Below are 26734 nucleotides of genomic sequence, written 5' to 3'. Positions count from 1 at the left end.
CAAGCTCCTGTTGGAGCAGAGGCCTCCTGAGGTCCTCCCCAGCCTGAGCTGCCCTGTGATGAGACCATGAGATTTCTGTCCCTTCTTTCAAATGTCACTGAGATGTTAGATGTTAGAAATGTTAGAGGTGACTCGTGTCACCTGGGGACACCTAGTAGGTGATCAGAGATCCAGACAGAAACACTGCCTCAGCTCACAAACCATGTTTCCTTCTGAAACCAGGCTGAGGGACTGCATCACCGAACTCGGGTGCCACATTCACTGGCTGTAGTAATTAAGGTTGAAAGGCAGTGGTGAGTCTCACACCCTGTCACCATGCTGCACGTGGCGGCCAGGCTCCACTCAGGCCTAATTCCAGCTAAAGTGATCTTCACGTGGAGCTCACCACCTTGTAAACCTGCTCATCAACTGCTACCTTTGGCCCCTACATGGAGTATCAGCTCCTCGAGGCAAGTTGTAGGCATATGGCTGGTTTATATGTCTACTGTAAAGATACAGCCACTGATAGTACTGGTGTTCTGGGGACTCCTCAGCTGGCAGGACAGCAGAAGGCAGCAGTATGCACCTGGCTAAGGCAGCACATCCTCCCCCTGCATGAGGCAGGCCTGTGCCATGCAAGTGCACAATGGAGCCAGGCTGGTGCCCCCCTTGAAGTCTGTGGCATGTCCAGCAAGTGAAAAATACACACAGTACCGATACATTTTTCATTTGAATGCGGAATTTATTTTAAAGACTTTTAAATATGAAACTCCTATAAATTATGAACATTTATAGAATATACTTTTGCCAAGGAAAAAGCTTGGAAGAGTGAACGAGTCAAAACCCAGCTCTGATGAACGGAATGGAGCTGGTTGCTATTCAAAGGGTATTTTCCTCTGTGTTTTCACACAAATGACTGTTTTACAGAATACCATTATTCGGTGTAAATATTACTTTACAGATCTTCAAAGGGCTGCAGCCTTCACAACTGATATATGCCCAAAAGCAATTTTTACTTGCTTCCATTAAATCAAGGCACCTGATTCGCTGTACTTACATAGCATAGATTGCATAGCAAATGAAAAAAAAAAAAAGTATGCCAACAAGGTGAGAACTTAATCCAACTTCTGTTGAACAGGTAGAAAATATTTCCAAGTAAAAATGTTCTAAACTGTCCCCTTGTAGTCAGGAAAAGGTGTCTGACCAGTTATTGCCCATAAACATTTATTTTATTATTCTTTACCTTATGTAGGCGCTGTTCCCAGGGTTTGGACTAATGTATTTTGCAGAAACGTACAGCAGCACATATTCCTCACTGATATTCAGCTGGTTTTATTGTCTTACTCTACAGAATCCTGTATGTACAGACTAGAGTTGCTTACAGAAAGACATTTCTCGTTAGCATACCATGTTTTACAAACTGAAATTTCCTTCCAGCTTATATCCTTACAGAACAGGCACGTCATAGAGATCAATTCTGACTATAAATACATAGTTTATATTAGTCCTTTTATGTGCAACAACAGACAAATTACCCCAGTATAAAGATACTTACATATTGGTACAGATATGAACTATAGACCCACTTCTTTAACGAAGTTTACAGTATAAAAAAAATAAGGATACCAGTTACCCACTATAATATTTTCATCATTTAGTTTCTTGTGGAGCAGTCAGTGATACAAGCATTGCTTGTTTTGTGTAAAATATATTATTTTAGAATACCAGCATTCTGTCCTTCAATTTACAAAAATACAATTATGTTCTACAGAAATTTTGTTGAATTAAAAAGCATATAAAAAAATATGGGTCACCATTTTAGACCATATGTGAAATTAGAAATAAAATAGAAGTGAATGTGTAATTACTTAAAAATACTATCTTCTGGCTCAGAGAGCCACTTTGATTTTGCATAACAAAAAGATCAAAGCTTAGTTAGAAATCTAATGGCCAGAGATGAGTTTTGGCTACTGAGCTACATTATTAGTGTGGCCAAAGAATAGCCACTGGAAAATGCTTACAGATGTTCAGTTTGAAGGATAGAAGTACTGTGGTGACGGCAGGAGTGGTTGAAAAGTACTGAAAAGGGATGGTAGTTTAGCAAAAGGCAAAGAGCATTTCTCGCTACTCTTATTCATGTGTAAAAACCTGCCAGCCTGTCGTGACCCAGTTCAGGTGGTGCCGCCCTGAAGGAGCCCAGCTGAGCAGAAGAGAACTTGGGGATATTGCAAGATGTGTTGGTTATGGTTGTCTCCCCACTACTAGGACAGCTTAGGATTCAACCCATGAAGCTTATATAGGAAATAAATAGGGCAAACCTTTTTACATTTTGCATGGTTTAAAGTGTTGGATTATTAACCCAAACGCATCCGTTCCTAAATCAAAGGCAGGAATCTTGGCTGTTCATTTCAGCCGTAACCAAAGCTGTGCCATTAGGAATCTCTCATGTCTGAAAAGCAGATTTCCATGCTCAGCTGTGTTTCTTAACATCCTTAGGAATTCTGGTGGGTTTTGCAGTGCTGTGCCCTTTACTGAGCTGCTTCCTATGCACTAGCAGCAGTTCTGTAACTCATATGGCTCACTGCTCTGGCAATGCTGTGGAGAAAAATTTTGGTGTGGAATCTGCCTCATCTGCACGTCAGAACAAAAGCCACCAGGGACATTGCTGCTGTGCTTCCCAGGAACGCAGAAAAAGAACATGCATAGAGAATATGCTGTGAAAATGGAACAGGTTTTGTTCTGCAGGGGAATTTGTTGGGTGGGATGGATTGGCATTATCATTCTTGATCTGGTAAATGAGGAAAAACAGGGAAACAGTAATTTCACCAAAGTAGCCTCTTGGTTTTCTGTTAAGTCCTGTAAGAAAAAGTAGCTCAAGCTAGAATTTATCCATTCCAGCACTGCTTTGCTGGCAGGAGCCTACACCACTGCTTGCTGACTCAGAGGAAAGCCATCTCTAGAGTTACACTGCTCAAAGCTCCACAGTTGTTTACCTTCTATTATTTTGGGAAGGGATTTTTTAACATTCTTTTTCCCCGCTAGAGAAACAACAATGGTGAAGCCACATATTTAATACAAAAGTCAGATGCTCAGCTAACGTAACATACTAACTTCTTCAAAACTAATGAAGTTGTACCAATTTATAGCAGCACAAGAACTGGCTCGAAGTATTTTACATGTTTTTGCCTGCCCAGAAACCACTGAGCTATTGTGCCATCTTAGTACCATGGGCCCTTCACAGCTCAGATTCCTTATCTACCTCATCTAGGTAGTACTCATCATCAGTGGTGGTATCACTGTCTGAGTCTGAATAAGCTGCTGGGTCTTCCTGATAGATATCAGTCGGTTCTCGGGGGGAAGAAGCAGTTGATGACATTTTGCTCCCAGCAGAACTTGAGCTCAGAAGCTCAGCCCGGTTTATAGAAGGGGTCTCTCCATCTCTGAGAGCACCAGGGTTATTAAGAAGACAAGGTCTCCATAATCGCCCTTCTGTGAGTGACCTCTTGATATTTTCCAGGAAAGCCAACTGTTGTTCTTTGCCAAATATACCAAATTCAACAGAAGGATACATCAGATTTCTAGTGCTGTAACTTTTCTCATCATCTGATGCCCAGTTTTCATTTTCGTCACAAGACAACAACTCTGAGTAAGATTTAAATCTCTTCCCATGTATGCCCTCTTTTGGTAGAATATTGCTTCCTGAGGCAAAGGTCGCATGGGAATCGGGAGCACAAATACTCTCAGAGAGGTGACGCTCACGCTGACTTTTGGCGTGACTCTTGTGCAACTGAGAGCTGTGCAAGTTAGCATTTTTTAAGCTAGCAGGCTGAGAGGTGTTTTGGCACTGACCAAGCACTGTCTGGGAAGTCAAGTTTTGCTCTGGATATGTGTCTGCCTGCAAGCAACTATTTACATAGGTGTTTGAATTTTTGTCAGTTAAGAGCAGCAAGGGAGGACTGCAGGCATGACTGCTAGCTCTTCTTTTCTCATCATCCAGAGCACCTGATGTAGTAGCACTGGGAGAAACGGGCTGGCTTTTGCTTTCTAACCTGAGATCAAGTGTTTGGGAATTCTTATTTCTTGTGGTTACTGCTTTATCTGGAAAGAGGGTTGTAAGACTTGGCCTATTTTCTACTTTCACTGTAGTTTTTTTGGGACTGATGGCTTCCTTCTGGGTGTATGAGCTTGTAAAAGACCTCCATTTGGCGTTACTAACATGCAAAGAAGGATCATTCTGAACTTCAGTCTTCTTATTCTCAGCTATTCTTGGCTTTGGCATATTCTTATCAGAGTCCAGACTGTGATTCTGATTTTTGTTGTTCGACTGCAGGAATTGCTGATGGGAATCCGCTGGAATCAATGAGTCAAGGGACATGTTGGCCTCTAAAGAAGAGGCACTTCCATCATTCTGTGAAAAGATGTTACTTATGTGCGGTTTGGGAGGTAAGTTTTTACTTGAAAATTTTCGACTTGTTTTGTAAACAGCGGCCAATTTATTTTTAATTGAAGGTCTGTTTTTCCTTTTTTCTATATCTTTGACTTTGTCTCTTGTGCAGTCAGAGAGAAGCTTGTTCTCATCTTCTGCACTCTGTGTTATCTTCTGATCTTGTGTTATCCTGAGGACTTTATCTTTACAGGTCATGTTCAGGCTGCCTTCACTGTGCCTTTCTGATTCTTGCAAACCACTATAATCTTTACCCATCCGAACACCCTGTGAGCTTTGCTCTTTTTTAATCTTTGAATTCTTTACTTCATCTGTGTCTGTGCTAACCACTTTGTCAAGCTGAAGTGATGGATCAGCACTGGGAGCTGTGCTTACCTCAGATGCTTTGCCCTGAGACCCTGAAAGCACTTTGCTACAAGACTTTAAATCATTTGCATTTTTTCTTGAACTGTCAGCCCTTAATTGTAGTCCACTATGTTTATTATTATACAGAGGGCTGGCTTGGTGTCGGAAATTTACTCTGTGTTTGACTTCAGTGCTATCCCTGTACTTGTCTTCTGCAGGAGGAAGTGGCACATCAGCACGCTCTGTGTTACTGCTCCTTCCAGGGGAACTTTTCTCTCCTGAATGGAGGAGTAAACTGTTCAGAGTTTTATTGGTGTTCACTTTAGGGGCCTGAGAGCAGTTTTCAGAGTTTCCCTTCTGTATTATATTTCTATTTTTTGAAGTAGAATACAAAGGATTCTCTAAATGCCTGCCTGGCTTGGGAGGGGTTGATAAAGTGGACGTTAGTGGTGGGGCTGTCTGTAAAATTTCCTTCTTTTCTTTTAGACATGTTTCTGTATTTTGGCTGCTTGAAGCATCAGAAATGGCCTTACCTGACTTAACCACTATTGCAGTGGATTGTGTCACCATGTCATTTTCTGCTAATGAAGTATCTGCTGAACTATCTTTCCTGTTATGTCCTGTACTCATCAAAGTACATATCTTCTCAGAGCTAGGAGATAAGTGGGAATTCTCTTCCTCACTGTCAACAACAGCTCCTAAATTCTGAGGTGTGACCAGAGCTGAAGATACTTGGTCAGAAGAATATGAAGGCACCTCTTTTCCCACAGCACTGAAGGAAAAAATATTTGCTAAACTCACATGACCTTCATTTTTCTTGTTTTGCATTCTTGGTGAATGAGCATTTTCTTTGGGACAAGGTAAATCTGCATCTTCTGGATTATCTCTAAAGAGGTTACAAAATGTTCTTGAATGCCTCCGTGGTAACGTGTAATAAATCGAAACCAGTTCATGATACTTGACATGATCTTCATCCACACAAACTGTAAATGTGCTTGTAGTTTTGTATTTCTGCAAAAGATTTCCCCTGTCACTACAATCTGAAAACACAGAGGATTCTCTTCTGCTGAGATGTTTACATCTATCTGTCAGTTCAACTGATGTGTTACTACTTACTGAATCATTAGGACTTTTGGTTAAAGGACTGGGGTAACCTTTTTCTTTGTTATTTGTAACAGCATTTAATGATGCTGATGTTAAAAAGGAATGTTTTGAGTCTAAACAAGATACATCTCTTTGATTAAAATGAAAGGCATCAGCTCTACGTGGAATTTCAGACCTTAAATTGTATGTTGTTCTGCTTTCTCTAGGTAAAGAGATGGGTGTATCTGACATAATACTACCAGCAATGCTAGCTGATTTTCTGGGTAAAGTGTAATAAATAACAAGTGGGTCAGGAGATTTGAGGCTGTTTCTTCTAGGGGAGCCAGTAATGCTGCAGCTACTTGTGTGTCTCAGCAAGCTGTCTTTCTTGCGAAACCTTTCAGTACAAGGTGAATTACTCCTTAGTTTTCCACTTTCTTTTTCAAGGCAAAAATAACTTAAACTATGATCAGAGGTCTTGGTGTCTCCATCAAAGCTGTGCATATACGTATTTCCAGAATTACCATTTTGTAAAGAACTGGTAGTGAATTGTCCATTACAGTCCTTAGTAACTAAAGTGCCTGTATTTTGCAGCGTTTTCTGTGCAATCTTTTCAGTAACGCATATTCTGCTCACTTGGGCTGGTTTTCCACCTTCTGCTTGAGATTCAGTAACTGTGCCATTTACTGAAGAGCTAGTTAGTGCTCCCAAACATTTAGAATTGTCTTTATGAGAAAGTGTATGTGGAGAGCTTTGTGAGGAGCTAGATGAACATTCAGGAGGACAGGACAACATGCCTTGACAGTTTGCTAATTTTTCAGTGGATGGAGCAGAAGCAACATTCAGCAGTGAGGAGCGTCTCTTTGGAGTAGCTTGGTTAATGTCTGCTGTACTCCGATTATCCTGTTTGATGCTCTCTCTTTTTGCTGCATAGTGCAGATTATGTTCCCGGTCTTTCTGACTTGGAAGAAAAGGTTCCTTTCTGCTCTCATTAGCCATTAAAATACAGGCAGGTTGTCTGAACACACTGCTGGATGGGCAGTCCTTTCCCTTCATTTGTACATTTCTTTTGTCACAGTTTGACATACATATTTTTGCAGTATCTCCTCTGGCAGTGACTTGGGTTTGTCTCTTTGATCTCATTGTGTTAAAGAGAGATGTATCACTCTGTAACGTGGCAGAAGCAGGGCTGTTAGAGGGAAAACTCTGGTTGTTGATGTAGTTTGTATGTACTTGTTGAGAAACTGACTGTAGTGGCATGTTTTCATCTGGCAGTTCCATACCTTCAACCTTTTCTAGTTGTGTAAAGTCTGCTTTAGTGCTTCTTAGTGTAATGTCAACTGAATTCCTGTTCAGTCCAATAGGTTTTGTTTGATCCTTCAAATCAGGAAAGACTGATTCATCAGTTGTGGTACTACATGAAGAAACTGAAGAGTTACAACTTAGGCAAGGCTGACAGCCCTCAGTAAATTCTGAAAAAGTTCTACTTGCACTTCTTGTTATCCTTCTGATATTCAGATTTTCTGGAGAATACATGTGAAAATCATTCTGCAGGCGCTGTGAACCAAACTTGGCATTCTTTGTATGTGCCCACTGCTGCTCATTTAAGTTGGCCATCATCGCTTCGAAGCTGACATCAGGGGAAAGAAATGCTTCATCACTGTAGTACTGAGGAATATCAGTCCAAGAAGGATAGCAGTCTCTTTTTCCATAAGGAGAATTTTTTTGGTTTGCATACAACATGCCGTGAGAAGAAGTGTCTCTATAGTAGGATCTAGAGAGATTGTTTTCTGATTTGTATAATGGATAATTTTCCCAGTTATCAAAGGGCAATGGAGAAGTAGCTTTGTCAGGGCAACTAACTCTACTAAAGCAATTACTGCTTGAAACAGATCTTCTGTAGTGGTGTTTTGTGTGGTAGCATCCGTATTTCTTGGTTTCTTGTAAAGTGCTGGAATATCTACCAGGGTCTGTAGCATGAAACTCCATCAGTGACTGGGTTCTAAACATCTTTTCTTGGGTTGGTGTTTGTTCAGGGGAGTCTGGTGTGTTGTTCCATACAATAGAAGACAGAGGAATTCTCTTTGGGTTCTGTCGACCAAATCTTGGTACAAAGCCATTCTTGGTCTCTCTTGCCAATGGATGTAAACTACATCCTGACAGCTGGTCAGAAGATACTGATGATAGACATCTCCGAAGGGAACATACAGAGTAACTTCTGCCAGCTGTATCCCTGTTCATACAACTCTTGTGCCTAAATCCACTGTTGTGAGTTACGGAAGGAGGATATAAGCTACCTTCTGAAGAACGTCCAAAAGAAACAGAAGGCAGCCTGCTGCTTAGTAGATGAGGATTTCCATCAACTGGGTCACTGTATCTGTAGTCATCTTGAAAGGCTGTCTGGTGCCAGTTTATATATGCACTATGTAATTTCCTTGGTCTGATGAAAATCTTGTGTTCATCTTTGGCTCTTACTGTTCTCAGTCCATCTGGGAAATATGTGCTAGGCATGTCACTCCAGTCATTTCTGCGTTGCCTCCTGCTAGCAGTCTGCCTCTTTAGGGTAGGTAATGCACTACTGTATTGGACATTTGATGCACTGCTAGTAGAAACTGTCCTGTCCAATGGGTCTTGGGCTTGTTCCTGGGCCAGCTGGTCATCCAGATCATTGAGAACTGTACAGGGAAAAAAAAAAGTGTTTGGTTTTGTTTAATAATCTTCTGACTATTTAAGTTTACAAGTTTCATACACTACAATTAATAATCAGAACTAGGTTTAAAAGAATCAGCTTCTCAGCTTTGAAAACCCTCCCCAAACCACACATTTTTCCTCCACAGGACCTGTCAGCAGTCACCCATTATGACTGCAAGGAAAAAAATGTGCTGCTCTGTGACTGATCTTAAAGCTGCTCTTTATGTAAATGTTAGTCTTTATGCTATTTAAAAGAAAACAAAACAAATTGAAGTCTGACTTCTTACTCATGCACTACACGTGTGTGTGTAAACTTTCCAAATCTAGTTTGTAAGCAAAAAATCACTGAAGAGAATTCACTAGGGAGACACGGACCTTTATGTGTGTTCATAAAGCACAGTTATGATGCAACTGTAAGAAAACACAGAATCCTGAAAACCAGCAAACATATTCAGTTGCCTGGCATGTTCACTGTCTCATTCAGAAAAGAAGTTCTCCGCTAAACTGTAGATTATTACTTTAAAATGAGCACTGAAAAATGGCATTTTTTGGATATAAAAGTGTAATTAAATAGTTAGGAACCCGTAATTTGTCTCATGAACTGGAATTAAACACTATACAGCTCAATTAACCAAGATGTTCACTCATAAGACTGACAGCAATGTATTTAAAGTATTTTATCGGCAACAACTATTATGCCTTCACTAGTTGTATTCTTTCGTGTTTTGAAAATAGCATATGTAAAATATAACCACAAATGGACATGGCTGCTTTGCTACAGCATTTCCTAATTCATATAAATAAAAAAGACTGACTGATCAGTCATTACAGATCTGTGCTAATAGTACAGAATCATTAAGAAAGCACTGCCAGGTATGTATAGTTGGAATAAAAGGTGATATGAAAGTAGTAAAATTTAGCTTTTTTCTAAGTTTCTCTTTAGCACAGAAGAGAGAAGACTCTTGAGAGAGTCAGCTTAGAACAACAAAAAAAGATGATCTGTTTCTGAGTCTTCTGTTTGGAGGACATCAGCCAAGCTATGTACAGGTTTAGTCTGTCAGTGGACAAGTGTGCACATGAGTGACACCCAAAAGCAGTGACATGTGTGTGTTTCAGAAGAACCACTGCAGTGGTTCACCCTGCAGTGCTCTCCACTTCCAGCATTGCCAACTCACCCACTGCTTCTCAATCATGCTTTCAACCTCTGATTTCTTGTAATTTTGAGTGGTAGAAAGTAGTATTAATGAACATTTGTTTGCACAGATCTGAAAGAGTTTACGGAAGAACACCTCAGCACTCCCATAGGCTGAGTCTGATCTTGCCTTGCTTCCCAGCAGTGAGAAGACAAAAAAGAACTAACAACTTCTGTGTGATTCTATAAGGGCTCCCAGAAAGCTAACTGAATGCCACAGTACTTTTTGCTTCTGTGGTTTGAGGCTTTACAATTCACAAAACCAGGCCCTGTAATTCACCATTATCAAAACTATGCATGAAGGAAACTGGGATGACATTCTTACATAATTCTATGTCTGCATCTAAAGGAAGCAATATGGGCTCCTGTCAGAATCAGCAGAGAAATGTATGCTCTTAAGTTGTGATTCTTCTGAACTGCATCAGTATGAGATGAAATACACTCTAAGAGTGACCAGTGACATATTCTGAAGTGTCACAATACACTGTACACAACACACAATACAATACAGTAGACATTATGCTGTCTGATGAAGCCATCAAAATAGCCACTATTGTACAAAGTAATAGCCGTATCTTTAATCTATGAGTTTACAGAGAATGCTCTGAGACCAACCATCACAGTCACTTCTGGTAACAACAATATCAGAACAAAGTAAGGACACACACTTACCATTGAAAAACTCCTTCTCTAGCTGTTCACTCCATTCCTGTGTACTTTTCTCCATCATTTCATTTTGATTTGCATCAAAAGTATGACCATCTATTTCAGTTGCCATTGGGGAATTGCACATTTCAGCCTGTTAGAAATTGTAAGGCAACATGATTTTAGTTCTACATGTGAGTTCGGATCATGTTTCACATGTCACATCACAAATTGTGTTACAAGTCAGAGTCAGTAAATTCTCTGTGGGTCCATTAAATGTAGTATTATTATAATACAGCACTGAGGATTGTAAAGTTGCATGCATTTTAGAGACATTTACATATGTAATTAGGAGATTGGCTCATTTTGTCCTCTGTAGCATGTTTTCAATACATGAATTATAATGACCTTAAATAGTAAGGGGCATAGTTCGCTTATTTTCACCATGTGCATCCTTACTGCACTGTATCTTTTAATTCAGTTTTTCCTAATCACCCATTTCTTAACCAGCACATTTTAAAGTTCGCACACTCACCTCCCAACAGAGATTTAATAATTTAACACCACAGTCTATTTTTGCATTGCAAGGCAGCACTTTAGGGGGCTGTGATAAATTACCTTAGTAGCAGGAAAAATGTCATCCTATTCCCCATCTGAGTTTAGTTTACATGTTAAGATGGAGAGGTTCCTGTGCCATCCGTATTTCTCTCAGCTCACAGTCTCAGATGGTAAAAGTGCAGACAATTGCTGAACTGCTGATATATTTTAGCTGAGACTCTTCCTCCTTTTTTAAATAAAACCCCTTACTACTTTTCAGTTCTCAATATCCATAATATTTTACTTGTCTAGATATGACAGTCTATTTATATAATAGGCATGATTCTCTGATAAGATCTTTGTTCAGTCATATATTAATATAGATTATCCCTTTGGTTTTGAAATATGAGAGAAGGGAGGTGGCCAATCTACCTCCTCCATACGTTTGATTATATACTGTATACCTTCTTAGTCCCCTCTGTGGTTATACCATACAATTGAAGAGGAGGAAAGACACCTTAGTAATACAGGGTAATAAAGTAATTAAACTAACAAATATCATCCTTGGAGGAAATCTGTTTATTTCAACAGCATGCACTTAAATTACATCAGAAATAAATCTGTTTTTTTCACCCTTAAATTGAGCTTGTGATTATAAAATGGAACATTCAGCCAAAAATAATTTCCTACTGTCAAAATTTATATCTACACAGTAATTCTGCTCATGGAAATGTTGCAGGAGAGGCTCTTATCTTATTGCCTGCCTGAGTCAGCTACTTTTTCACCCTTGCACAAATGAAAAGAAACAGAGTAAATACTCTAGATTATTTATTCAGTGTGAGTTTGGACCTATTTGCAGGTTGGTTACAGTTGCCAAAATATGTGAGGGTTTTGGCCTAGGAAACTATCCATGCAATTATTCGGTCATTAAGAAAGAACTGAAATGTGATCAGAGCTAGACTTAGGGCTTACCTAGGAAAGCTTTGCATTTGTACAGTTAACAGAGCAAGGTCATTCTACTCCATTCAACAGGTTCACAACACAGACACTTTACTCAGTTTAAAACAAGAATTGCAAGAATACTGTTTAAACAGGTGTTATATCAACAGCTGAAACAAAGGGGACTAGGTTTTGGAAAATCTGTGGTTTAAACATTGCTAACAATAAAGTTGATAAGCTACTTACCGTTGCCATTTCTTCCACTTTCAAAGATGGGCTAGCAGAACTGTCACATCTATAGGCAGAAGGATTTACATGTTGGGTTTGAAAAGGAACATAATGTAATTTTACTAGGTAGCAAATATCCAGCAGTTTCTCTTTAACAACTATTGAGAAGCACCTGAAAAAAAGACTCCTCTATGAAGAAACCATCCTTCTCCCCTCAGAAAAATCCTGCTAACAGTAAAATGCAGGGGAAATGTACCATTCAGTTTGGCCTTGTCAGCTTGCAAATGTTGCAGCTGCACAGCCAAGAGTGAACTCAGCCTACTGATATCTCAATGTCTGCAGCATGCATAAAGTAATTGTTTCAATGCAGCTTCATGATAAGACGTTATTACTTCTCTTTCCAAAAAACAATAATTTAGTAGGTACTACAAAGTTAGCTTTGGCTACTTCTAAATCTGTAAGGGGGGGTGCATCTGCAATTCTATTGCTTTTCTCTTCCATTTCACCATGCTCGGATGCAGAGCTGTGCTCTGCCCCTTCAAAGGAGGAGAGACAGACAGCAGGCTCTTTTCAGTGTGAACTTTGGAACTTATACTCACTCAAAACAGCCTTTATTTACCAATTTGTAACACAAGGTGGAGGACCGGTCAGCTTTTCTAAGCTATCCAGAACTGCAACGGGTTTGGCAGAGACCTGGCTAGAGAGTCTGTGAGTAATGTCGTGGTTAGAACAAGATGAGAACTACTGAACATAAAAGGTATTCTGTTCTACAGGGTGACCTGCAGACATACAAATACAAAATAAACTAAAGAAGCAAGAACAGGACTTCTTGCTTCTGAACTGAGTCTATTCCAGTCTGCAGCTGCTTATTTTACAACTAAGCAAACCCAGGCCCTTCAAAAGCCCTGAAGGAAATGTTGCTCGGCTTGTGTTTATCGCCTACTCTTCCTGGTCTCAGAAACTGTTTTTTCCCAGGAAGTTAGTTCTTGAGAGAAAGTGAAGAAAGACAGTTCTGCTCAGTCCTGTTTGTCTCAAAGTCTGTTTGAATGACCTTGTTCTTCGGCTCTTAAAACTTTCTTGTGCTCAGTTAAGACTCCTTTATTGTGCTTCAACAGCAAGTATAAACCAGCTTGTTGGCAGGTTCTTTGTGGCCCAGCCTTTCCTCCTGTAGTGCTTTGTCATTTGTTTGCAATGTGCTTGCAGGCAGGGAAGAACAGTTGAAAGGTGCAATTTGTTTTTACTTCTGTAATTGTGAACTGTAAAACCAGGATTCCTCTCTGACATGGGGTCCAACTGAAACCAAAGGAAACAAGCCTGTTGACCTCAGTGGGCTTAGGATCGGGCCAGACAATCTGAATCTGAAATTCTTCATTTTACCTTGTAGCACTGAATATGAACAGTTCATGGTGCTATATTCAGTGGGTTACCACTCCCTGTGAATTAAGTTTACAGAACTGGGACTCAGAGACATATGTATAGCTCTTCCTTTAAAATAAAATACTGCTGAATATGTTTTAATGCTTCTACAACAAATTAAGATGGAAACTCATGTTTCAGAGTTTTCACAATGATTTCCTGCAAACCTAGTTCAAGATAATTCTGTGGCTTAACAAGTTACCTTATTTTTAATTATATGTGTAACAAAAACGTGTAAAGCTTTGTTAGAAGCTTTCTACTCCAGCTTTACTGCGCAAAGCTGCTCTGCAGTTCTTCCCACTTGATGCCGTGCTTGTTGTGTTAATTGCTCCTTGCAATGAAGCTACACAAAGTAGACATGTTAGTTAGAAATGTCTTCTGATAGTCTGGGCAAAAATTAAATTTTCATTTGCACCTCTGCCACTATCCTAAATTCCTCCACCTCTTTGTTGTCACTGTTCAGAAATAACTGGTCACTGCATCCTGCTTTATTTTCCTCCCTGCCAACTTACACAGACAAGGTTATTTTAATCTTTTCCCTGTGCCAATCCCTCCGCTTCTCAAGCTGCCTCGTTATTTTTTCTGAATTATTTCAAGTTTTTTTTCAGCATTTCAAAATTAAAGTTTTGCTTCTTTGAGAGAAATATTGCATAATTTTAGGGAAAAGTAATTCAGTTTCGTTTTTGATTAAGGGTATTGAGCAATGTTTACATTATTTTGCACACACATGCACACACACACATAGCTGTAAACATTATCGTTCATGAACAGAAAAGAAGTTAAATTAATGCTCAAGTTCAGAAATATTCACCATCAGAAAAAGACTACGCCCTATGGAAAAAAAGAAGTTATAGTTTATATTTTTTCACTTATATAATAAGTACCTTTTTTATGACAACCGAATGGAAGGTTAAAAGTAAACAACAATTCTACTTACAAGTATCACTACTGGTAACAACACTATAAATCTAAGAATTAAAATCTGCTGTGAATTAGTATTTTCACTGAGGCACCAACCCCCAGACCATGTCAGGGTTGTCTTATGTTAGAGTGCAATCCGTTTTCTTCTATACTGTTCTTACCGGTACCACATAAGAAGCCAGCTAAGCAACAAACACATGATTTAAACATGCTGAAAACACAATTAAACAGCATTTGTTTTCCAGGATGAATCATGCTTACGTATTAGAAAAGAATAAGGATGAATTCAAGAACCCCAAAAATATTTAAACCAAAAGTGTGCAAACATTTCACTACCTTCAGACTACAGTTACAAACCTTTTATTAGCATCTTCCGTGTCTCCGCATAAGAACGCTCTTTTCTGCAGCTTCCATAACTTATTCTCACAGCAAAACACCACCGCAGCTGATGAAACTGTCTCTCCGGTACAGAAAGGACCCTCTAAACTGCCACTAGTATTTAACTATTTCAAAGCTTCTGCCAGTTGGGCTTACTTACAGGATTTACAGTGCTGCCTCCTATTGTGTTTCACTAGCTCTCCAAAATAACTCTACCTGGTGAGAGGCAGATTATTTCAGTGCTTTGCCTATGCATAAAGCAAACCACATGCCGGGGCAACACCTAGAAGAGGGTGGGGGAAGTTTTCGACAGAGAGGCGTGACTAGAAAATGTAGCAATCAGCTCAGTTACACGTCAGGATTGACTTGTTTATTTTTCAAGCCGTGCTTGGTAAGAAATCAAAGGCATCTGAGGCGGAGATACAGTAAATTCTCTGTGGAAAAGCCAGGTAAACACATCAGAAAAGCTGATGCAATGAGTAGGCATGGTTAATTTTTCTTCCTTCTTATTTTAAGATATCATTTTGATGCTTAGCTTCCACAGCAGACCCAAGACCTTCCCTTCTGCACTGGCCACCTCACCTTGCAGCAGCATACAATGTCCTTGAAATCTGATTCTCAGTTAGACAAGTGTCCCTTTATTCTGCAGGGAGGGCTGTGGTCCAGTGTTGGTATGTCCCAGCATAAGGGGCATTACCATGAACAGGAAAGAGGAGGGAGCAGATGACATGCAGGGACCAGTGTTACAACTTTGCACATTTCTTTTTCCTATCCTGCCTTGCCTTACCATGCCATGTAGGAGAATCGTTACCAGTAAACATCCACAAAGCTAACCTCATGGCCTCTATTCAAACCTCTCCCTAAATCTCCTTCTGCTTTGATACAAACACTCCACAATGGCAAGCTGCTGGCTACAAAACCTATGTATCAAAATCATCATAATATCTTTAGAGGCTTGCATTCCCTGTCATTGTTTATTACAAGCTGTTCCTTGTCTTAGCATAATGCCACCTAGGAGCCTCAGGCATGGACTGGAGACTCACAGAGTGAAAATCAGCTATTTGTGCCAAAGATATTGCAGCTTCATACTTAGATTTCATAGCACTGCACAATACACCTTTATCTGTGATTGCCAGACCCAAGCATTACTCTAAGATGAACACAAAAATATTTCATTCAGGTGTCGCTGACATACAGGAACATACAGGACAAGTTAGGAGAAAACAATCAGCCTAAGTAGCCTGAGTGTAGTCTCATCCTTCTGAACAGCAGCTTTAATGGTCATGGCAAGGAAGAGGGATGCTTTTCAAACAGCAGCTCTGGCACTGCATATGAGACAATCTTTGGTTCAAACCCAGCTGAAACCAAAGCCCTGACGAAGCATGGAAGACAAAAGCACTGGAGATATACCCTGTTTGTCCAGCTACAGCCAAAGCTGCAGGCCTGCCTCTAGGCTGCCTTTGGTTGGAAATGGTGGGAACTGATGCAGCAGAGCTGCCTGGGGCCACTACTCTCTGCCATGGCCTGGGAAAGCTACACTTTTCTGTTGTATCACAGCCATAGGGCACCAGATCTCCATACACAGTACACCTTATCCTCTTGAGAGAGAATTAAATAGAATACAGCCACTGCTAAGTCTTGAGGCTTTCAAATGCTTAAAGCCAGTGCAGGGAAACCTCAATCCATCCCACTCCTACCAGTTTGATGCCAGTACCAGCAAGAGATGACCAGAGCCTGGAAAGGGATCACAGGTCAGCAGGAGAGCACTTGAAGAGCAGCACAAAGGAATTCCAGCCACTTCAGCTAGTAAGTCAGCTTCATCAGGGGCCCAGCTTAAATGCCTCTGTGCAAATGCATGTAGCATAGGGAATAAGTAAGAGGAGTTAAAATGTGTGCATGCCTGCAGGGCTATCATCTTACTGGCATCATGGAGATGTGGTGGGGTGGCTACTATGACTAGAGTGTTGGAATGGAAGGATACAGGCTCTTCAGGAAGGTCAGGAAGAGTAGATGAGGAGGGGGTGTCGCCCGCTATGTCAGTGATCAGCTGGAGCACATGGAGCTCCACGAGATAGGAGATAGAAGCAGCCCCACATTCATAATCCCTGGCCCTCATCAGGGACTTCAACCAGCCTGGTATCTGCTGGAGGGACAACAAAAGAGGATGTAAGCAATCCAGGAAGTTCCTGGAATGCATCTATGATAACTTCCTTCTCCAAGTGAGAGAAGACCCAAAGAGGAGAGGTGCTGTGCTGGACCTTGTTTTCACCAACAAGGAGGGGCTGGTGGAGAATGTGAAGCTCAAGGGCAGCCTTGGCTGCAGTGCCTGTGAAATGATGGAGTTCAATATCCTTAGGACAGTGAGGAGGGTGCACAGCAAGCTTGCTACCCTGAACTTCAGGAGAGATGACTTCGGTCTCCTGAGGGATGTGCTTGGTAGAGTACCATGGGATAAAGCCCTGGAGGGAAGAGGCTAGACGTGTTCAAGGCCAGGTTGGATGGGGCTTTGAACAATCTAGTCTAGTGGAAGGTGTCCCTGCCCATGGCAGGGGGGGCTGGAACTAGATGATCTTTAAGGTCCCTTCCAAACCAAACCATTTTATGAAGCTATGATTGTGCAAAGCGTGAGTAAAATATTGATCACAAGACTTTAGCTATTATTTGCCACTTAGTCCTCATTCTTCTGACACAGAATAAATAATCTCTCATTACATGACCAAGTAAAATCCCAGTCTTTCCAGTGACGTGAAAGGCAAGAGACTGAAAAAATAATTTCAACAAAGTTTTCTAACAAAATACAAAACAATTATTAGACTTTTTTAAAGCTGGAAATAATGCATGTTCTGATCATAGCTCACCGTGGTTGCTTCTGACTCTGGTTTTTCCTTGATTTTCTAAAGGAGAAAAGCCAAGCAAAAGGTGATCTGAACCCCAGAAAGGAAGCTGAAGTGTTCTTTTGTGCTTGAGGATTTGTGCAGGATGGCATTTTTAGTTCCTTATGATCTAAAAATATTACAAAAATGTTATTTGTTTCAAGTTCTCACAAATGCAGTGTTAAAATATACATTAAAAGCTATAGCTTTGTAAAAAATTTTCCTTTGCTTACCTTTTATGCCAGACAAATCCAGTTTTATTGACATTTTGGACAGACTATGTGACATGCTGGTTTGTAATGACTAACTAGAAGATTAAGAGAAAGATAAACAAGTCTAAAGATTCAAAAAGTATCATTGGTTTTAGGCAATGCATGTGAGATAGATGAGGCTGCCTTTCACAAAGTGATCAGCACTCAACCATTTGCAAAGCAGAACTGTTTTAAAATACAAGCAAATTAGACATTTGAAAATTGAGGCACCCACCATCATTAGTCACTTTCTTTTCACCTTTCTAAGAAATACAAATGTGGCAACCCTGAATTGAATATACTGTGGTTTAATAGACCGTAATTTAACTACGTAACAGTAATTCAGACTAAGGTGTCTTCTTGTATCATATAATTCTTTATGATGGGATTCCCATAACCATCGAAGCACATTTATTCTGCTGCAACCTGCATGTAAGAACTGATTTTAAAGGCAAGATATTATGGATGATTTCTTTGGAAAGGTTAGAATTTGATTTCTTCAAATGGAAGACAAATCCATCTACCTGTAAAAGCAGCCAGTAATTTCTGTGAAGGAGAGGATGAGTATTGCTCACAGATTAGGGGAAGAAACTGCAGGGTCTGCTATTAATACCTGCCACAGGAAACAGCAGGACATAAGGAAAACAAGACTCAGAAATAAGACACTAAACCTTTTTTTTTCTTTTCTCCATCTTTTCACATATCTGAAACAATACAACAGCCTGAAAATGGCTTATCCAGTGACTGCAGGAGAAAGCAAAGCCAGAAATAAGAGCAAAGTGTCACTGATAACATCAGCAAGGGGCAGCATTTTGGACCTAGTCCAAACTGCAGTGATTCATGTCATGTGATTTAAATCCTGTGTGATACATAGGTTTCTCTTCAGCAACAATCTCTGAGTATTACAAAATGCTGCATCCTTCCCCTCTTTCAAAGCCTAACCTCTTGGTGGCATTGTTTGACTTGGCAATGAAGGTGACATCAGGAGAGTCCTTACAGCACTCTGCCGTGGACAAGATGGTCTAAGGATGTAGACAGAGGAAGGCTGGTGGGTAGAAGTAGTACCTTTTATTAAGCCAACTTATAGAGTTGGAAATATCAGACAAGCCTCTGAGGCACACAACCCCTTCTGCATATCTGAAATAGAAACAGCATCTTTCAACATTAAATACCAGAGAACAATTACACAGAGTTTAGATAGCTAATGCATCAATTAGACCATCTCTGAAAGACAAAAATAGTAGGTAGCTGTGGACTAGAGGGGATGTGAGGAAAGACAGCGTTCTCTTCTGATAGGTCTGTGGTATCATGAAAATTTTTAGGATTTTACTTTTCTTTTGCAATGCATAATTCTGCTTCCAGTTGCTACGAAGCACGAATAGAAAGAACTTAATGAAGAACACGAAGAAATGTGAATGGAATAAAAGCATATATAAGGCACAAAAACTATCTGGATGGAAGATTAGAAAGACAGTACAGAATACCCTGCTTGGTATAGAGACACCATGTTTCTTGTGCATATTCATTTTGTATGGGCAGCAGAACCTATGAAAAAAAGTCTCCGGAAGTTACTTACTGGTAAGTGCAACTTTCCAGGCTTTGTCACCCATCCTGTCAAGCCTTTAGCCCAGCATTACCAAGAAGAGTTTTCCACTGATACAGTAAAACCTCTCCCCCAAACCCAGATCACCTACTTATTCCAAATGTCATTTAGGTGCTTCTAGTTTCTTTAAGAAAACTAGACAGAAAAGTCTTCTTGGGTTGGTTTTAGCTTGGATAGAGTTATTTTTTTCTATAGCAGCTGGTAGAGGGCTGTGTTTTGTGATGAGAACAGTGTTGTTAACACAGGGATGTTCTAGTTACTGCTGAGCAGTAACTAAAGGGTCAAAAACTTTTCTGCTGCCCACAGTACCTCACCAGCAGTAGGCTGGGGAAGCAGAAGGATTTGGGAGGGGACACAGCTGGGACAGCTGACCCCAGCTGACCCAAGGAATGTTCCACACCATATGGTATCATGCTCAGCATAAAACTCAGGGAAGAAGAATGAAGAGGGCACATTTGGAGTAATGGCATTTGTCTTCTCAAATAACCATTACACATGATGTAGCCCTGCATTCCTGGAGATGCCTGAACATCTGCCTGACTGTGGGAAGTGATGAACGAATTCCTTGTTTTGCTTTGCTTTTGTGCATGCCTTTTGCTTTACCTGTTAAACTGCCCTTATCTCAACCTGTGAGTTTTCACACTTTTACCTTTTTGATGCTTTCCCCTATTCCACTGGGGAGGGAGTGAACAAGCGCCACCATGGTGCTGAGATGCCAGCTGGGGTTAAACCATGATATTTTTGTGCAAAGTAATCATTATTGCTGTGATTGGGAAACCACCACTATATTTACTAAAATTACAGCAACTTCATCTTGATTAAGAAAGAAATCTTTTACAGTGAGGACAATCAATCACTGGAACAACCTTCTCAGGTACATACTGGAGTCTCCATCACTGAAAGTTTACAAGATGCGACTGGACAGGGTGCTAGATAATCTCATCTAGGCTTCCTTTCTCATAAAATGTTGAACTAGATGATCTTCCAACCTGGGCCAATCTATGATTCTAACTATGGGATAAGAATATCAGGGATTTTCTGTTGTGACTCCCAGCTGTGTTTTTAACAGAATTGGCTTAAGGAAACAGTAATTCTGAAATACATCTTTGGTAAAATTTTGACATGTAAAGAAAACTCACTGCCGTTTCGGAAACTCCTTAGCTACTACACTTTGAAATCCAAGACACTAGCTTGGTGACCGTTATGATAAATATAGATAAGGAAATGGAAAAATGCAACTCACCAGTGTTTCTGCTCTTCCTTAGCTGATGTTCCAGTGGTGGTTTTAGCATCCTATTGACATCAACATAATTGTGAAATTTTTGCCTTTGCATTTCTTGAAACCATTCTCCGGTCACCCCCTGCAGCCCCGTTTCAGACTTCCTTCTCTTCAGAAGTTTGCTAGAAAGGAAAAAAAAACAACAGCAATTTTTTAAGCCATTTTTGATATTACAGGCACATCATTAGGAACTCTCCCTGTTATTCATTTAAGTATTTACAGTATATTTCTACACGTAATGACTTTTTAAAAGATACAGTGGGACATGATACATTCACAGTGATCACATACAAGTTTTAGTGACAGCAGAATTCTCCAGCTTAACAATGAGATTACGTGACCAAGTGGACAACTCATATGCTTGCAACATTCTCTGCCCTGAAGAAGTGCATCCTTCTTCCTTGCAAAAATGAGGTAATAATTCATAAGCATTATAAACCCAATTGAAAGTAAGATTAAGTTCAGTCAATAATGGAATTAGAATAAATAATAACAGTGCAATTCTTGAAATATTTATTCACTCATTTAACCAGAAGCAGTAACAAGAGGAAACTCACTGAAGGCCCTGACAGTGAGGTGCCCACCACACATTTTCTATGTAAAGGAGAGTATTAAATTGTGAACTCAGCTTAGAGGTATTCATGCAACATGTTCAACAAGTTTATCACATTTTCCTCTTGCCTTGTTGCACAGTGATTCTGCCTCTGTTTAGTAGCTATGGAAGCAATTAATAATGAATATAAACATTCTGCCACACAGAGGCAAAGCCTGAACAAATTACACGCATGTGGCTGCAACTGAAGAAGCTCTTTAATAGCAAGTTTGGGTTTTAGACCAAGAGGTCACGGGAACAAATGGTTTATCTGGACACAAAAGAACAAGGCACAGTTGCAAAGGAGTTGGAACACTGCAACGGACATGCAAAGTTACTTGCTTTCAAATTACATTACACAAGTGCCTGAAGTACAGATGCAAACACAGCAAATCCACGCCCCAAGTGATTGTGATGGCAACAGAACAAGACTTTGTGCACAGCCTGTAGAGGTAATGCCAATGTTTTACCAAGGCTTTCATGTAAATCTTCCACCTTAATCAGTGGTAAACCCCATGTCTAGGCATACAGATGCTCTCAGAGAACATAAATTATTTCAGTTATCAACTTAAATAAAAAAACATATTCTCTGAGACAGCACTACTTCATGAAACAAACTTAAAATTAAACATCCAGTCTGGAAACGGATGCATTTCCATTTGGAACTGATGCAGGGGATGTTGTCTGTACTCGCACCTCCTGTTCATCTCATAGCCTCTGAAGAACACGAGAGCAGGAGAGAGACATTTTTGGTAAATGAGTAAATGTTTCCCTTGCAGAAGAGTACACAGACACATGCACAAGTCCTAGCCATTTGCAATAAGCTTATTACAAAGGCAAAAATGTTAATCATCACAGATATTACCACACCATGGGAGTGACTAAACACCATAAACGCCATCTGCAGCATAGACAACAGCCTAGCAGTAATGGGAAACAGCAGGAGGTGATGAACAAAGTGCTCTCAAGCGCCAACTTCATGACCTCACTCGTGTGGCCTTAGCAGAGGAGATCCAAGAGGAGTAAAAGCACACTGCCAGGCATGAGGTGTTCTGGGAGCTGCTGCAGGCACAGCCTTTGCCCGGAAAACAAACCCTCGGCCGCTTTGCTGGAGTGCCCACATGGCGACCATCTCGCACAACCGAGCCCCGCAGTGTTTCAAACCCCACCCGGCACTCCCCAGGACTCCTTCGGACGGGTCTCTCGGGATGCGGGCCGGGCCGCCGCTCCCGCGGCTGCCGGCGGGGCGGTACCAGGCGCCACCTGCCGGCGGCAGCCGGGGTGACACGGGCGCGGTGCGGAGAGGCGGGTCACCGCCAGCACCTCCGCTGGACGTGTCTGCGCTACACGCGAAGCGAAACGCCAAATCCCACCAGCTTACTCCAGCTTTGACCGCATCAGCCGGTGCGTGAACATGCCTTTGTCCGAAAAACGTATTAAAAATGCTGCACAAACACTGACATTAATACTTAAACCCTGTAAAGTCTTTACTGGTGTGTGCTTGGCATTATCTGGAATCATTATCTCTGAATGTGCTGCTTTGGAATTGTACTGTCATCCCTGACTCCCGAAACAATGCCTTTAAATTGCTTGTGCATATTTATATTTACACACGCACATGCAAGCCCATACATTGAGCTCAACAGATGTAGTTATGTGAGTACTGAATAATATTAATACGATACATCCTATATAATTGCAATATCGCATGACTATTACATATTTCTCATTTGCAATGACTCCCAGCCAAACCACATCATTTCCCTGTATGCCTGCTCTGTCAAATCTGCATGCTCCCTCATGATACTAAGGAACGACAGTTTTGAACTGGAGGAAGGCCTGTCTCAAGAAACAATTACAGGAGAAGATGGTATCTACAGTCAGTATCGAAATGAACTTGCCTTTAAGGCAGTGCTATTGTTACTTGGATTGTAAATTATGTATTGAGACACTGCTCTGTAGGAGTGTCAAAACACCTAATGCCTCTAAACCAAACGTACTAATCCTGCCTCCCTGCCAGCTGCATCCATCCTTCCTCTGCATTTCTCTACAACCACTTTGGACACTTGGAGGAACTTCCTTCTGAGAGGAGACAGTATCATTGTGACTGGGAAAAGTACCTGTAAACTGTTGCAACTTTAACATTAAAGGCAACTCCACTCCCAGGATAATTTACAGAATACTACTCCACAAACTGGAGGAGGCAGCAATCCTAAATGACCTCACAGGCTACACCTCGTTACCTTTTCCCATCTATTATCCTACACTAATCCTACACTAATGAATCACTCGGGAGCAATTCCTTTGCACTGTTTTTAAAAACATCTCATCCTGATTGGCACAAGGATGTCCCAGTATTTCTTACACAGACATCTCCAGGGAAAAGCTAACCTAAATGTTTGTATGTACTAGACTTTCATGTGGGTTATCATAAATGTTGTGAAAAAAGGTGTAGCCTCCTTTTGCCACTTCCTGTTAGGATAATAAGGAGCTTTAATTGCTACTGTAAGAGGAAAGGTATTTTCTCTACCATCTTCATCCTGAATATAAAGCAGAAGGCAGGTGTGCGTGTGCGAGGTAGCATAAACTGGGTTGCCAGATGGGACGTTTGGGGGCATCTCTGCCATTTACAGGGGACAAAGGACTTAATCCCAGTACGCCCAAGCAGAAGTGATGATTTCTATTGATTTTAGCCAAAGCAGGATCTGGCTCTAAAGGACTCTTAGCACACCCCTCTTGAGAGAACAAAGGACTCTTAGCACACCCCTCAGGAGGGAACATACACACAGCAACCACAGAGCACGAGGAATTGCACTGGGTGAGAGATAAGCAGACCAGTGTTTGCTCATTGGATGAAAGCTCTCTGTGTCTGAGAATGCAAGGCTGAAAGGACTGCGGATAGAAACACGGCCAAAAGCATAGATAAAAACTACAGCAGGACACATAATTTGCAAAACCAGATACCTAAAACAAGCTTATGTTACTTTGTTAGTATTCTTTCCTTTCTCAGTGAGAAAAGGCTAGAGACGCCAAATAACAACATTCTGGTTTCCAAGGTGCCAGAGAAGCTCTTGTGACAGGTTAATCCTACCAGGAAGAAAAATAATGATACATGAAGCTAAGATACTCTTTCCTCGCACATCAGACACACAATAGATCTACTTTCTAAGGCAGACTTTATTCTTACTGGCTTATATATTTTTACTCACATTAAAGCAATCTTTTCTCTATTTTTTTCTTTCTTACTGTTTTCTTTTGGCTACTGTTAATAAACCAAATCAGCTTCATTATTACATGTAAAGCATTATGCAAAAGTAGGTGAATCAGAGAGGAAAACTGACCCCCATGTTTTGGTTGCACACATTACAAAACAATGTAAAAAGATTTAACTGAAAACACATTTATTTTTTCTTCAGCTTTTTTATTTGTGAACTTAAGCATTTCTCCAGTAATTCTCTGAAAAAACAAGGTTTCCTCTATTTTGATGAGCAAAATGTTGTGTTGGCAATAATGCTTGACTCTCATCTGCTAGACTGTTGCTAATCAACCACTCCAATTTAGTTTTCCCTTCTACCAAAATACTAATTTTCTATCTAAGTCTTCATCCTTTTCATTAGTATTACTGCTGCTGTCATTTTTGTTATTATGCATTGATTTTATAATGCTCATTAACCCGCTCATTAACCCACTAAGTTGCTTTCAGAAGATGTAATAGTCTGAGTATGTAACCAATAAAACTAAAATTGCGTACAGGCAAAGAGGATGTGCCACAACAAGGAAGACCAAAGAGTGTGTTGATTCAGTGCCTCTTTCTGACCATGACCCAAATACCAATAAATGTAGTGGAAGTACTTTCACTGTTCCGAATAGGCATCAGGTCAGGCTGCTGGAGAGTCACATACTGGTGACACCCCTGGATGGGAAGGAGTAATTGGAAGTGTTTTCAATCCCACTTTGACAGGCATATCAAGTGGCCAGCTCACAATTATCCTTAAACATTTAGATATAGGAAACATGCAAAATCAGGAAATGGAAGCATGAAGAAAGTGAAAAGGGAATTAATTTTCTCTAGTTTTTCCTCTCAGATGTACTTTTAATAGGCAGAAGTACTTCAAACACAAAGATACCACTTTGCACATGATTTTGATATCCACCCTTTCAAGCGGCAAGTAGTGCTACTTGAGCAGATAGCTGCAAACAGTAAATGCCATTTCCAGAACACTTTTCTGTCAATAGACATCAGATTAACACATCCCTTCATGTGTGTCAGGGATACAGGTAGTGAATATGTGAGTTAAAGGCAGAACATCGTTTCTGCCCTTGCTGAAGTTCCACCTCATCTGCTCATGAGGAACACCCTTCCATTTCCACCTTTCTTCTTTTTAAGTAAAAAGTAGAAGAAATCACAAAATCTGACATTATTACAGCAGCAGACGCATTCTTTTAAATTAAAGCTGATCACCTGCTTTAGGATAGCCTAATAGGGTGACAATGTGGGTATTCATTACACTCAATCCACAAAGACAGTGAGACTGTCAGCGTACATGAAACATTCTCATCAGACTTCCACTGTGCGTTGAAAATGTCTTTCCACTCTATAACTCACAATGTCTTCTGTGTCCACAATTTTTAACTTAACCACCCTCTGTATAGGGGCTAAGTAACCTCTTTTTTTCCTCCAAAGCATTAACTTCTGATATTAAACTATATGAAATGAATACACTGCAGCCGAGTTACTCTAGCTGCTGTTTTCCTTCACTGAGTCTAACACTCCATTTCTCCTTGAAGCTTTTGTCTGTTCCCCTGGGCAAGAGCACAGATTGACATTTTCCTTGAAACAGAAACCTAGGGAATGTTGTAAGGGCAAGGATGAGGTTCATTCTCATCCTGACCACATAACTGCTCTCTGCGCTGGAAGCTCAAGAATCAGAGGTTCTCATTAAAGCTCAGAAATTAGGAGCTCAATGACTGTCTTCATAAAACTGAGTTTTTAAAGAACAGAGCATTGAAAACTGGAATCAGCACATTAACAACCCACCTCAAGCTGTAACAATGCCTCAAAACATTACTTCTAACGTGAAACTATTTCTGTAGCAGTTACCCTGGGTTCACAGTGAAAACATTATTTCAGCCCTGCTGGAGCAAATAGAAAGGGCTGTAAGTATGTATCTTTTAATTACGTTTTACGTACTTAGAATATGAAAGCTTATAGTCCTTTGGGCAGCTGGTCAACAAGAGTGAATGAGGTAAAGTACCTCTAGTCATGTCACAGCTGTTGGTGACTCCCCAGTTTGGGCTGACTCTGCTATTTCCTCTACAGTGAGTGCAAAACAGGGGG

The 26734-nt window shown here is 40.5% G+C and overlaps 1 protein-coding gene across 2 annotated transcripts in view; it reads right to left on the bottom strand.

Moving 5' to 3' along the window:
- Nucleotides 1–700: 700 nt before the first annotated feature.
- EXPH5 (exophilin 5) overlaps nucleotides 701–26734 on the bottom strand; it is a 36853-nt gene continuing 10819 nt past the window's right edge. The window contains exons 2-6 of one of the 2 annotated variants that reach the window (XM_061457753.1): nucleotides 20769–20926; nucleotides 17657–17801; nucleotides 12102–12150; nucleotides 10407–10533; nucleotides 701–8526 (exon numbers count right to left, since the gene is read on the bottom strand). In XM_061457753.1, the coding sequence (XP_061313737.1) occupies nucleotides 3215–8526; nucleotides 10407–10533; nucleotides 12102–12150; nucleotides 17657–17801; nucleotides 20769–20926 (5791 nt within the window). In that variant the 3' untranslated portion in view covers nucleotides 701–3214. Of the gene's footprint in view, nucleotides 8527–10406; nucleotides 10534–12101; nucleotides 12151–14777; nucleotides 16613–17656; nucleotides 17802–20768; nucleotides 20927–26734 lie in introns of those variants that run through there. The other variant, XM_061457754.1, reaches the window with a different exon arrangement.

The sequence above is a fragment of the Pezoporus flaviventris genome, unplaced genomic scaffold (assembly GCF_033815535.1).
Source record: "Pezoporus flaviventris isolate CSIRO_AGI_PZ_B2104156 unplaced genomic scaffold, CSIRO_AGI_Pfla_v1 ptg000025l, whole genome shotgun sequence".
Taxonomy (NCBI): Eukaryota; Metazoa; Chordata; class Aves; order Psittaciformes; family Psittacidae; genus Pezoporus; species Pezoporus flaviventris.
Note: the sequence above shows the minus strand (reverse complement) of the source record. Positions and strands in the feature narration are given on the sequence as shown.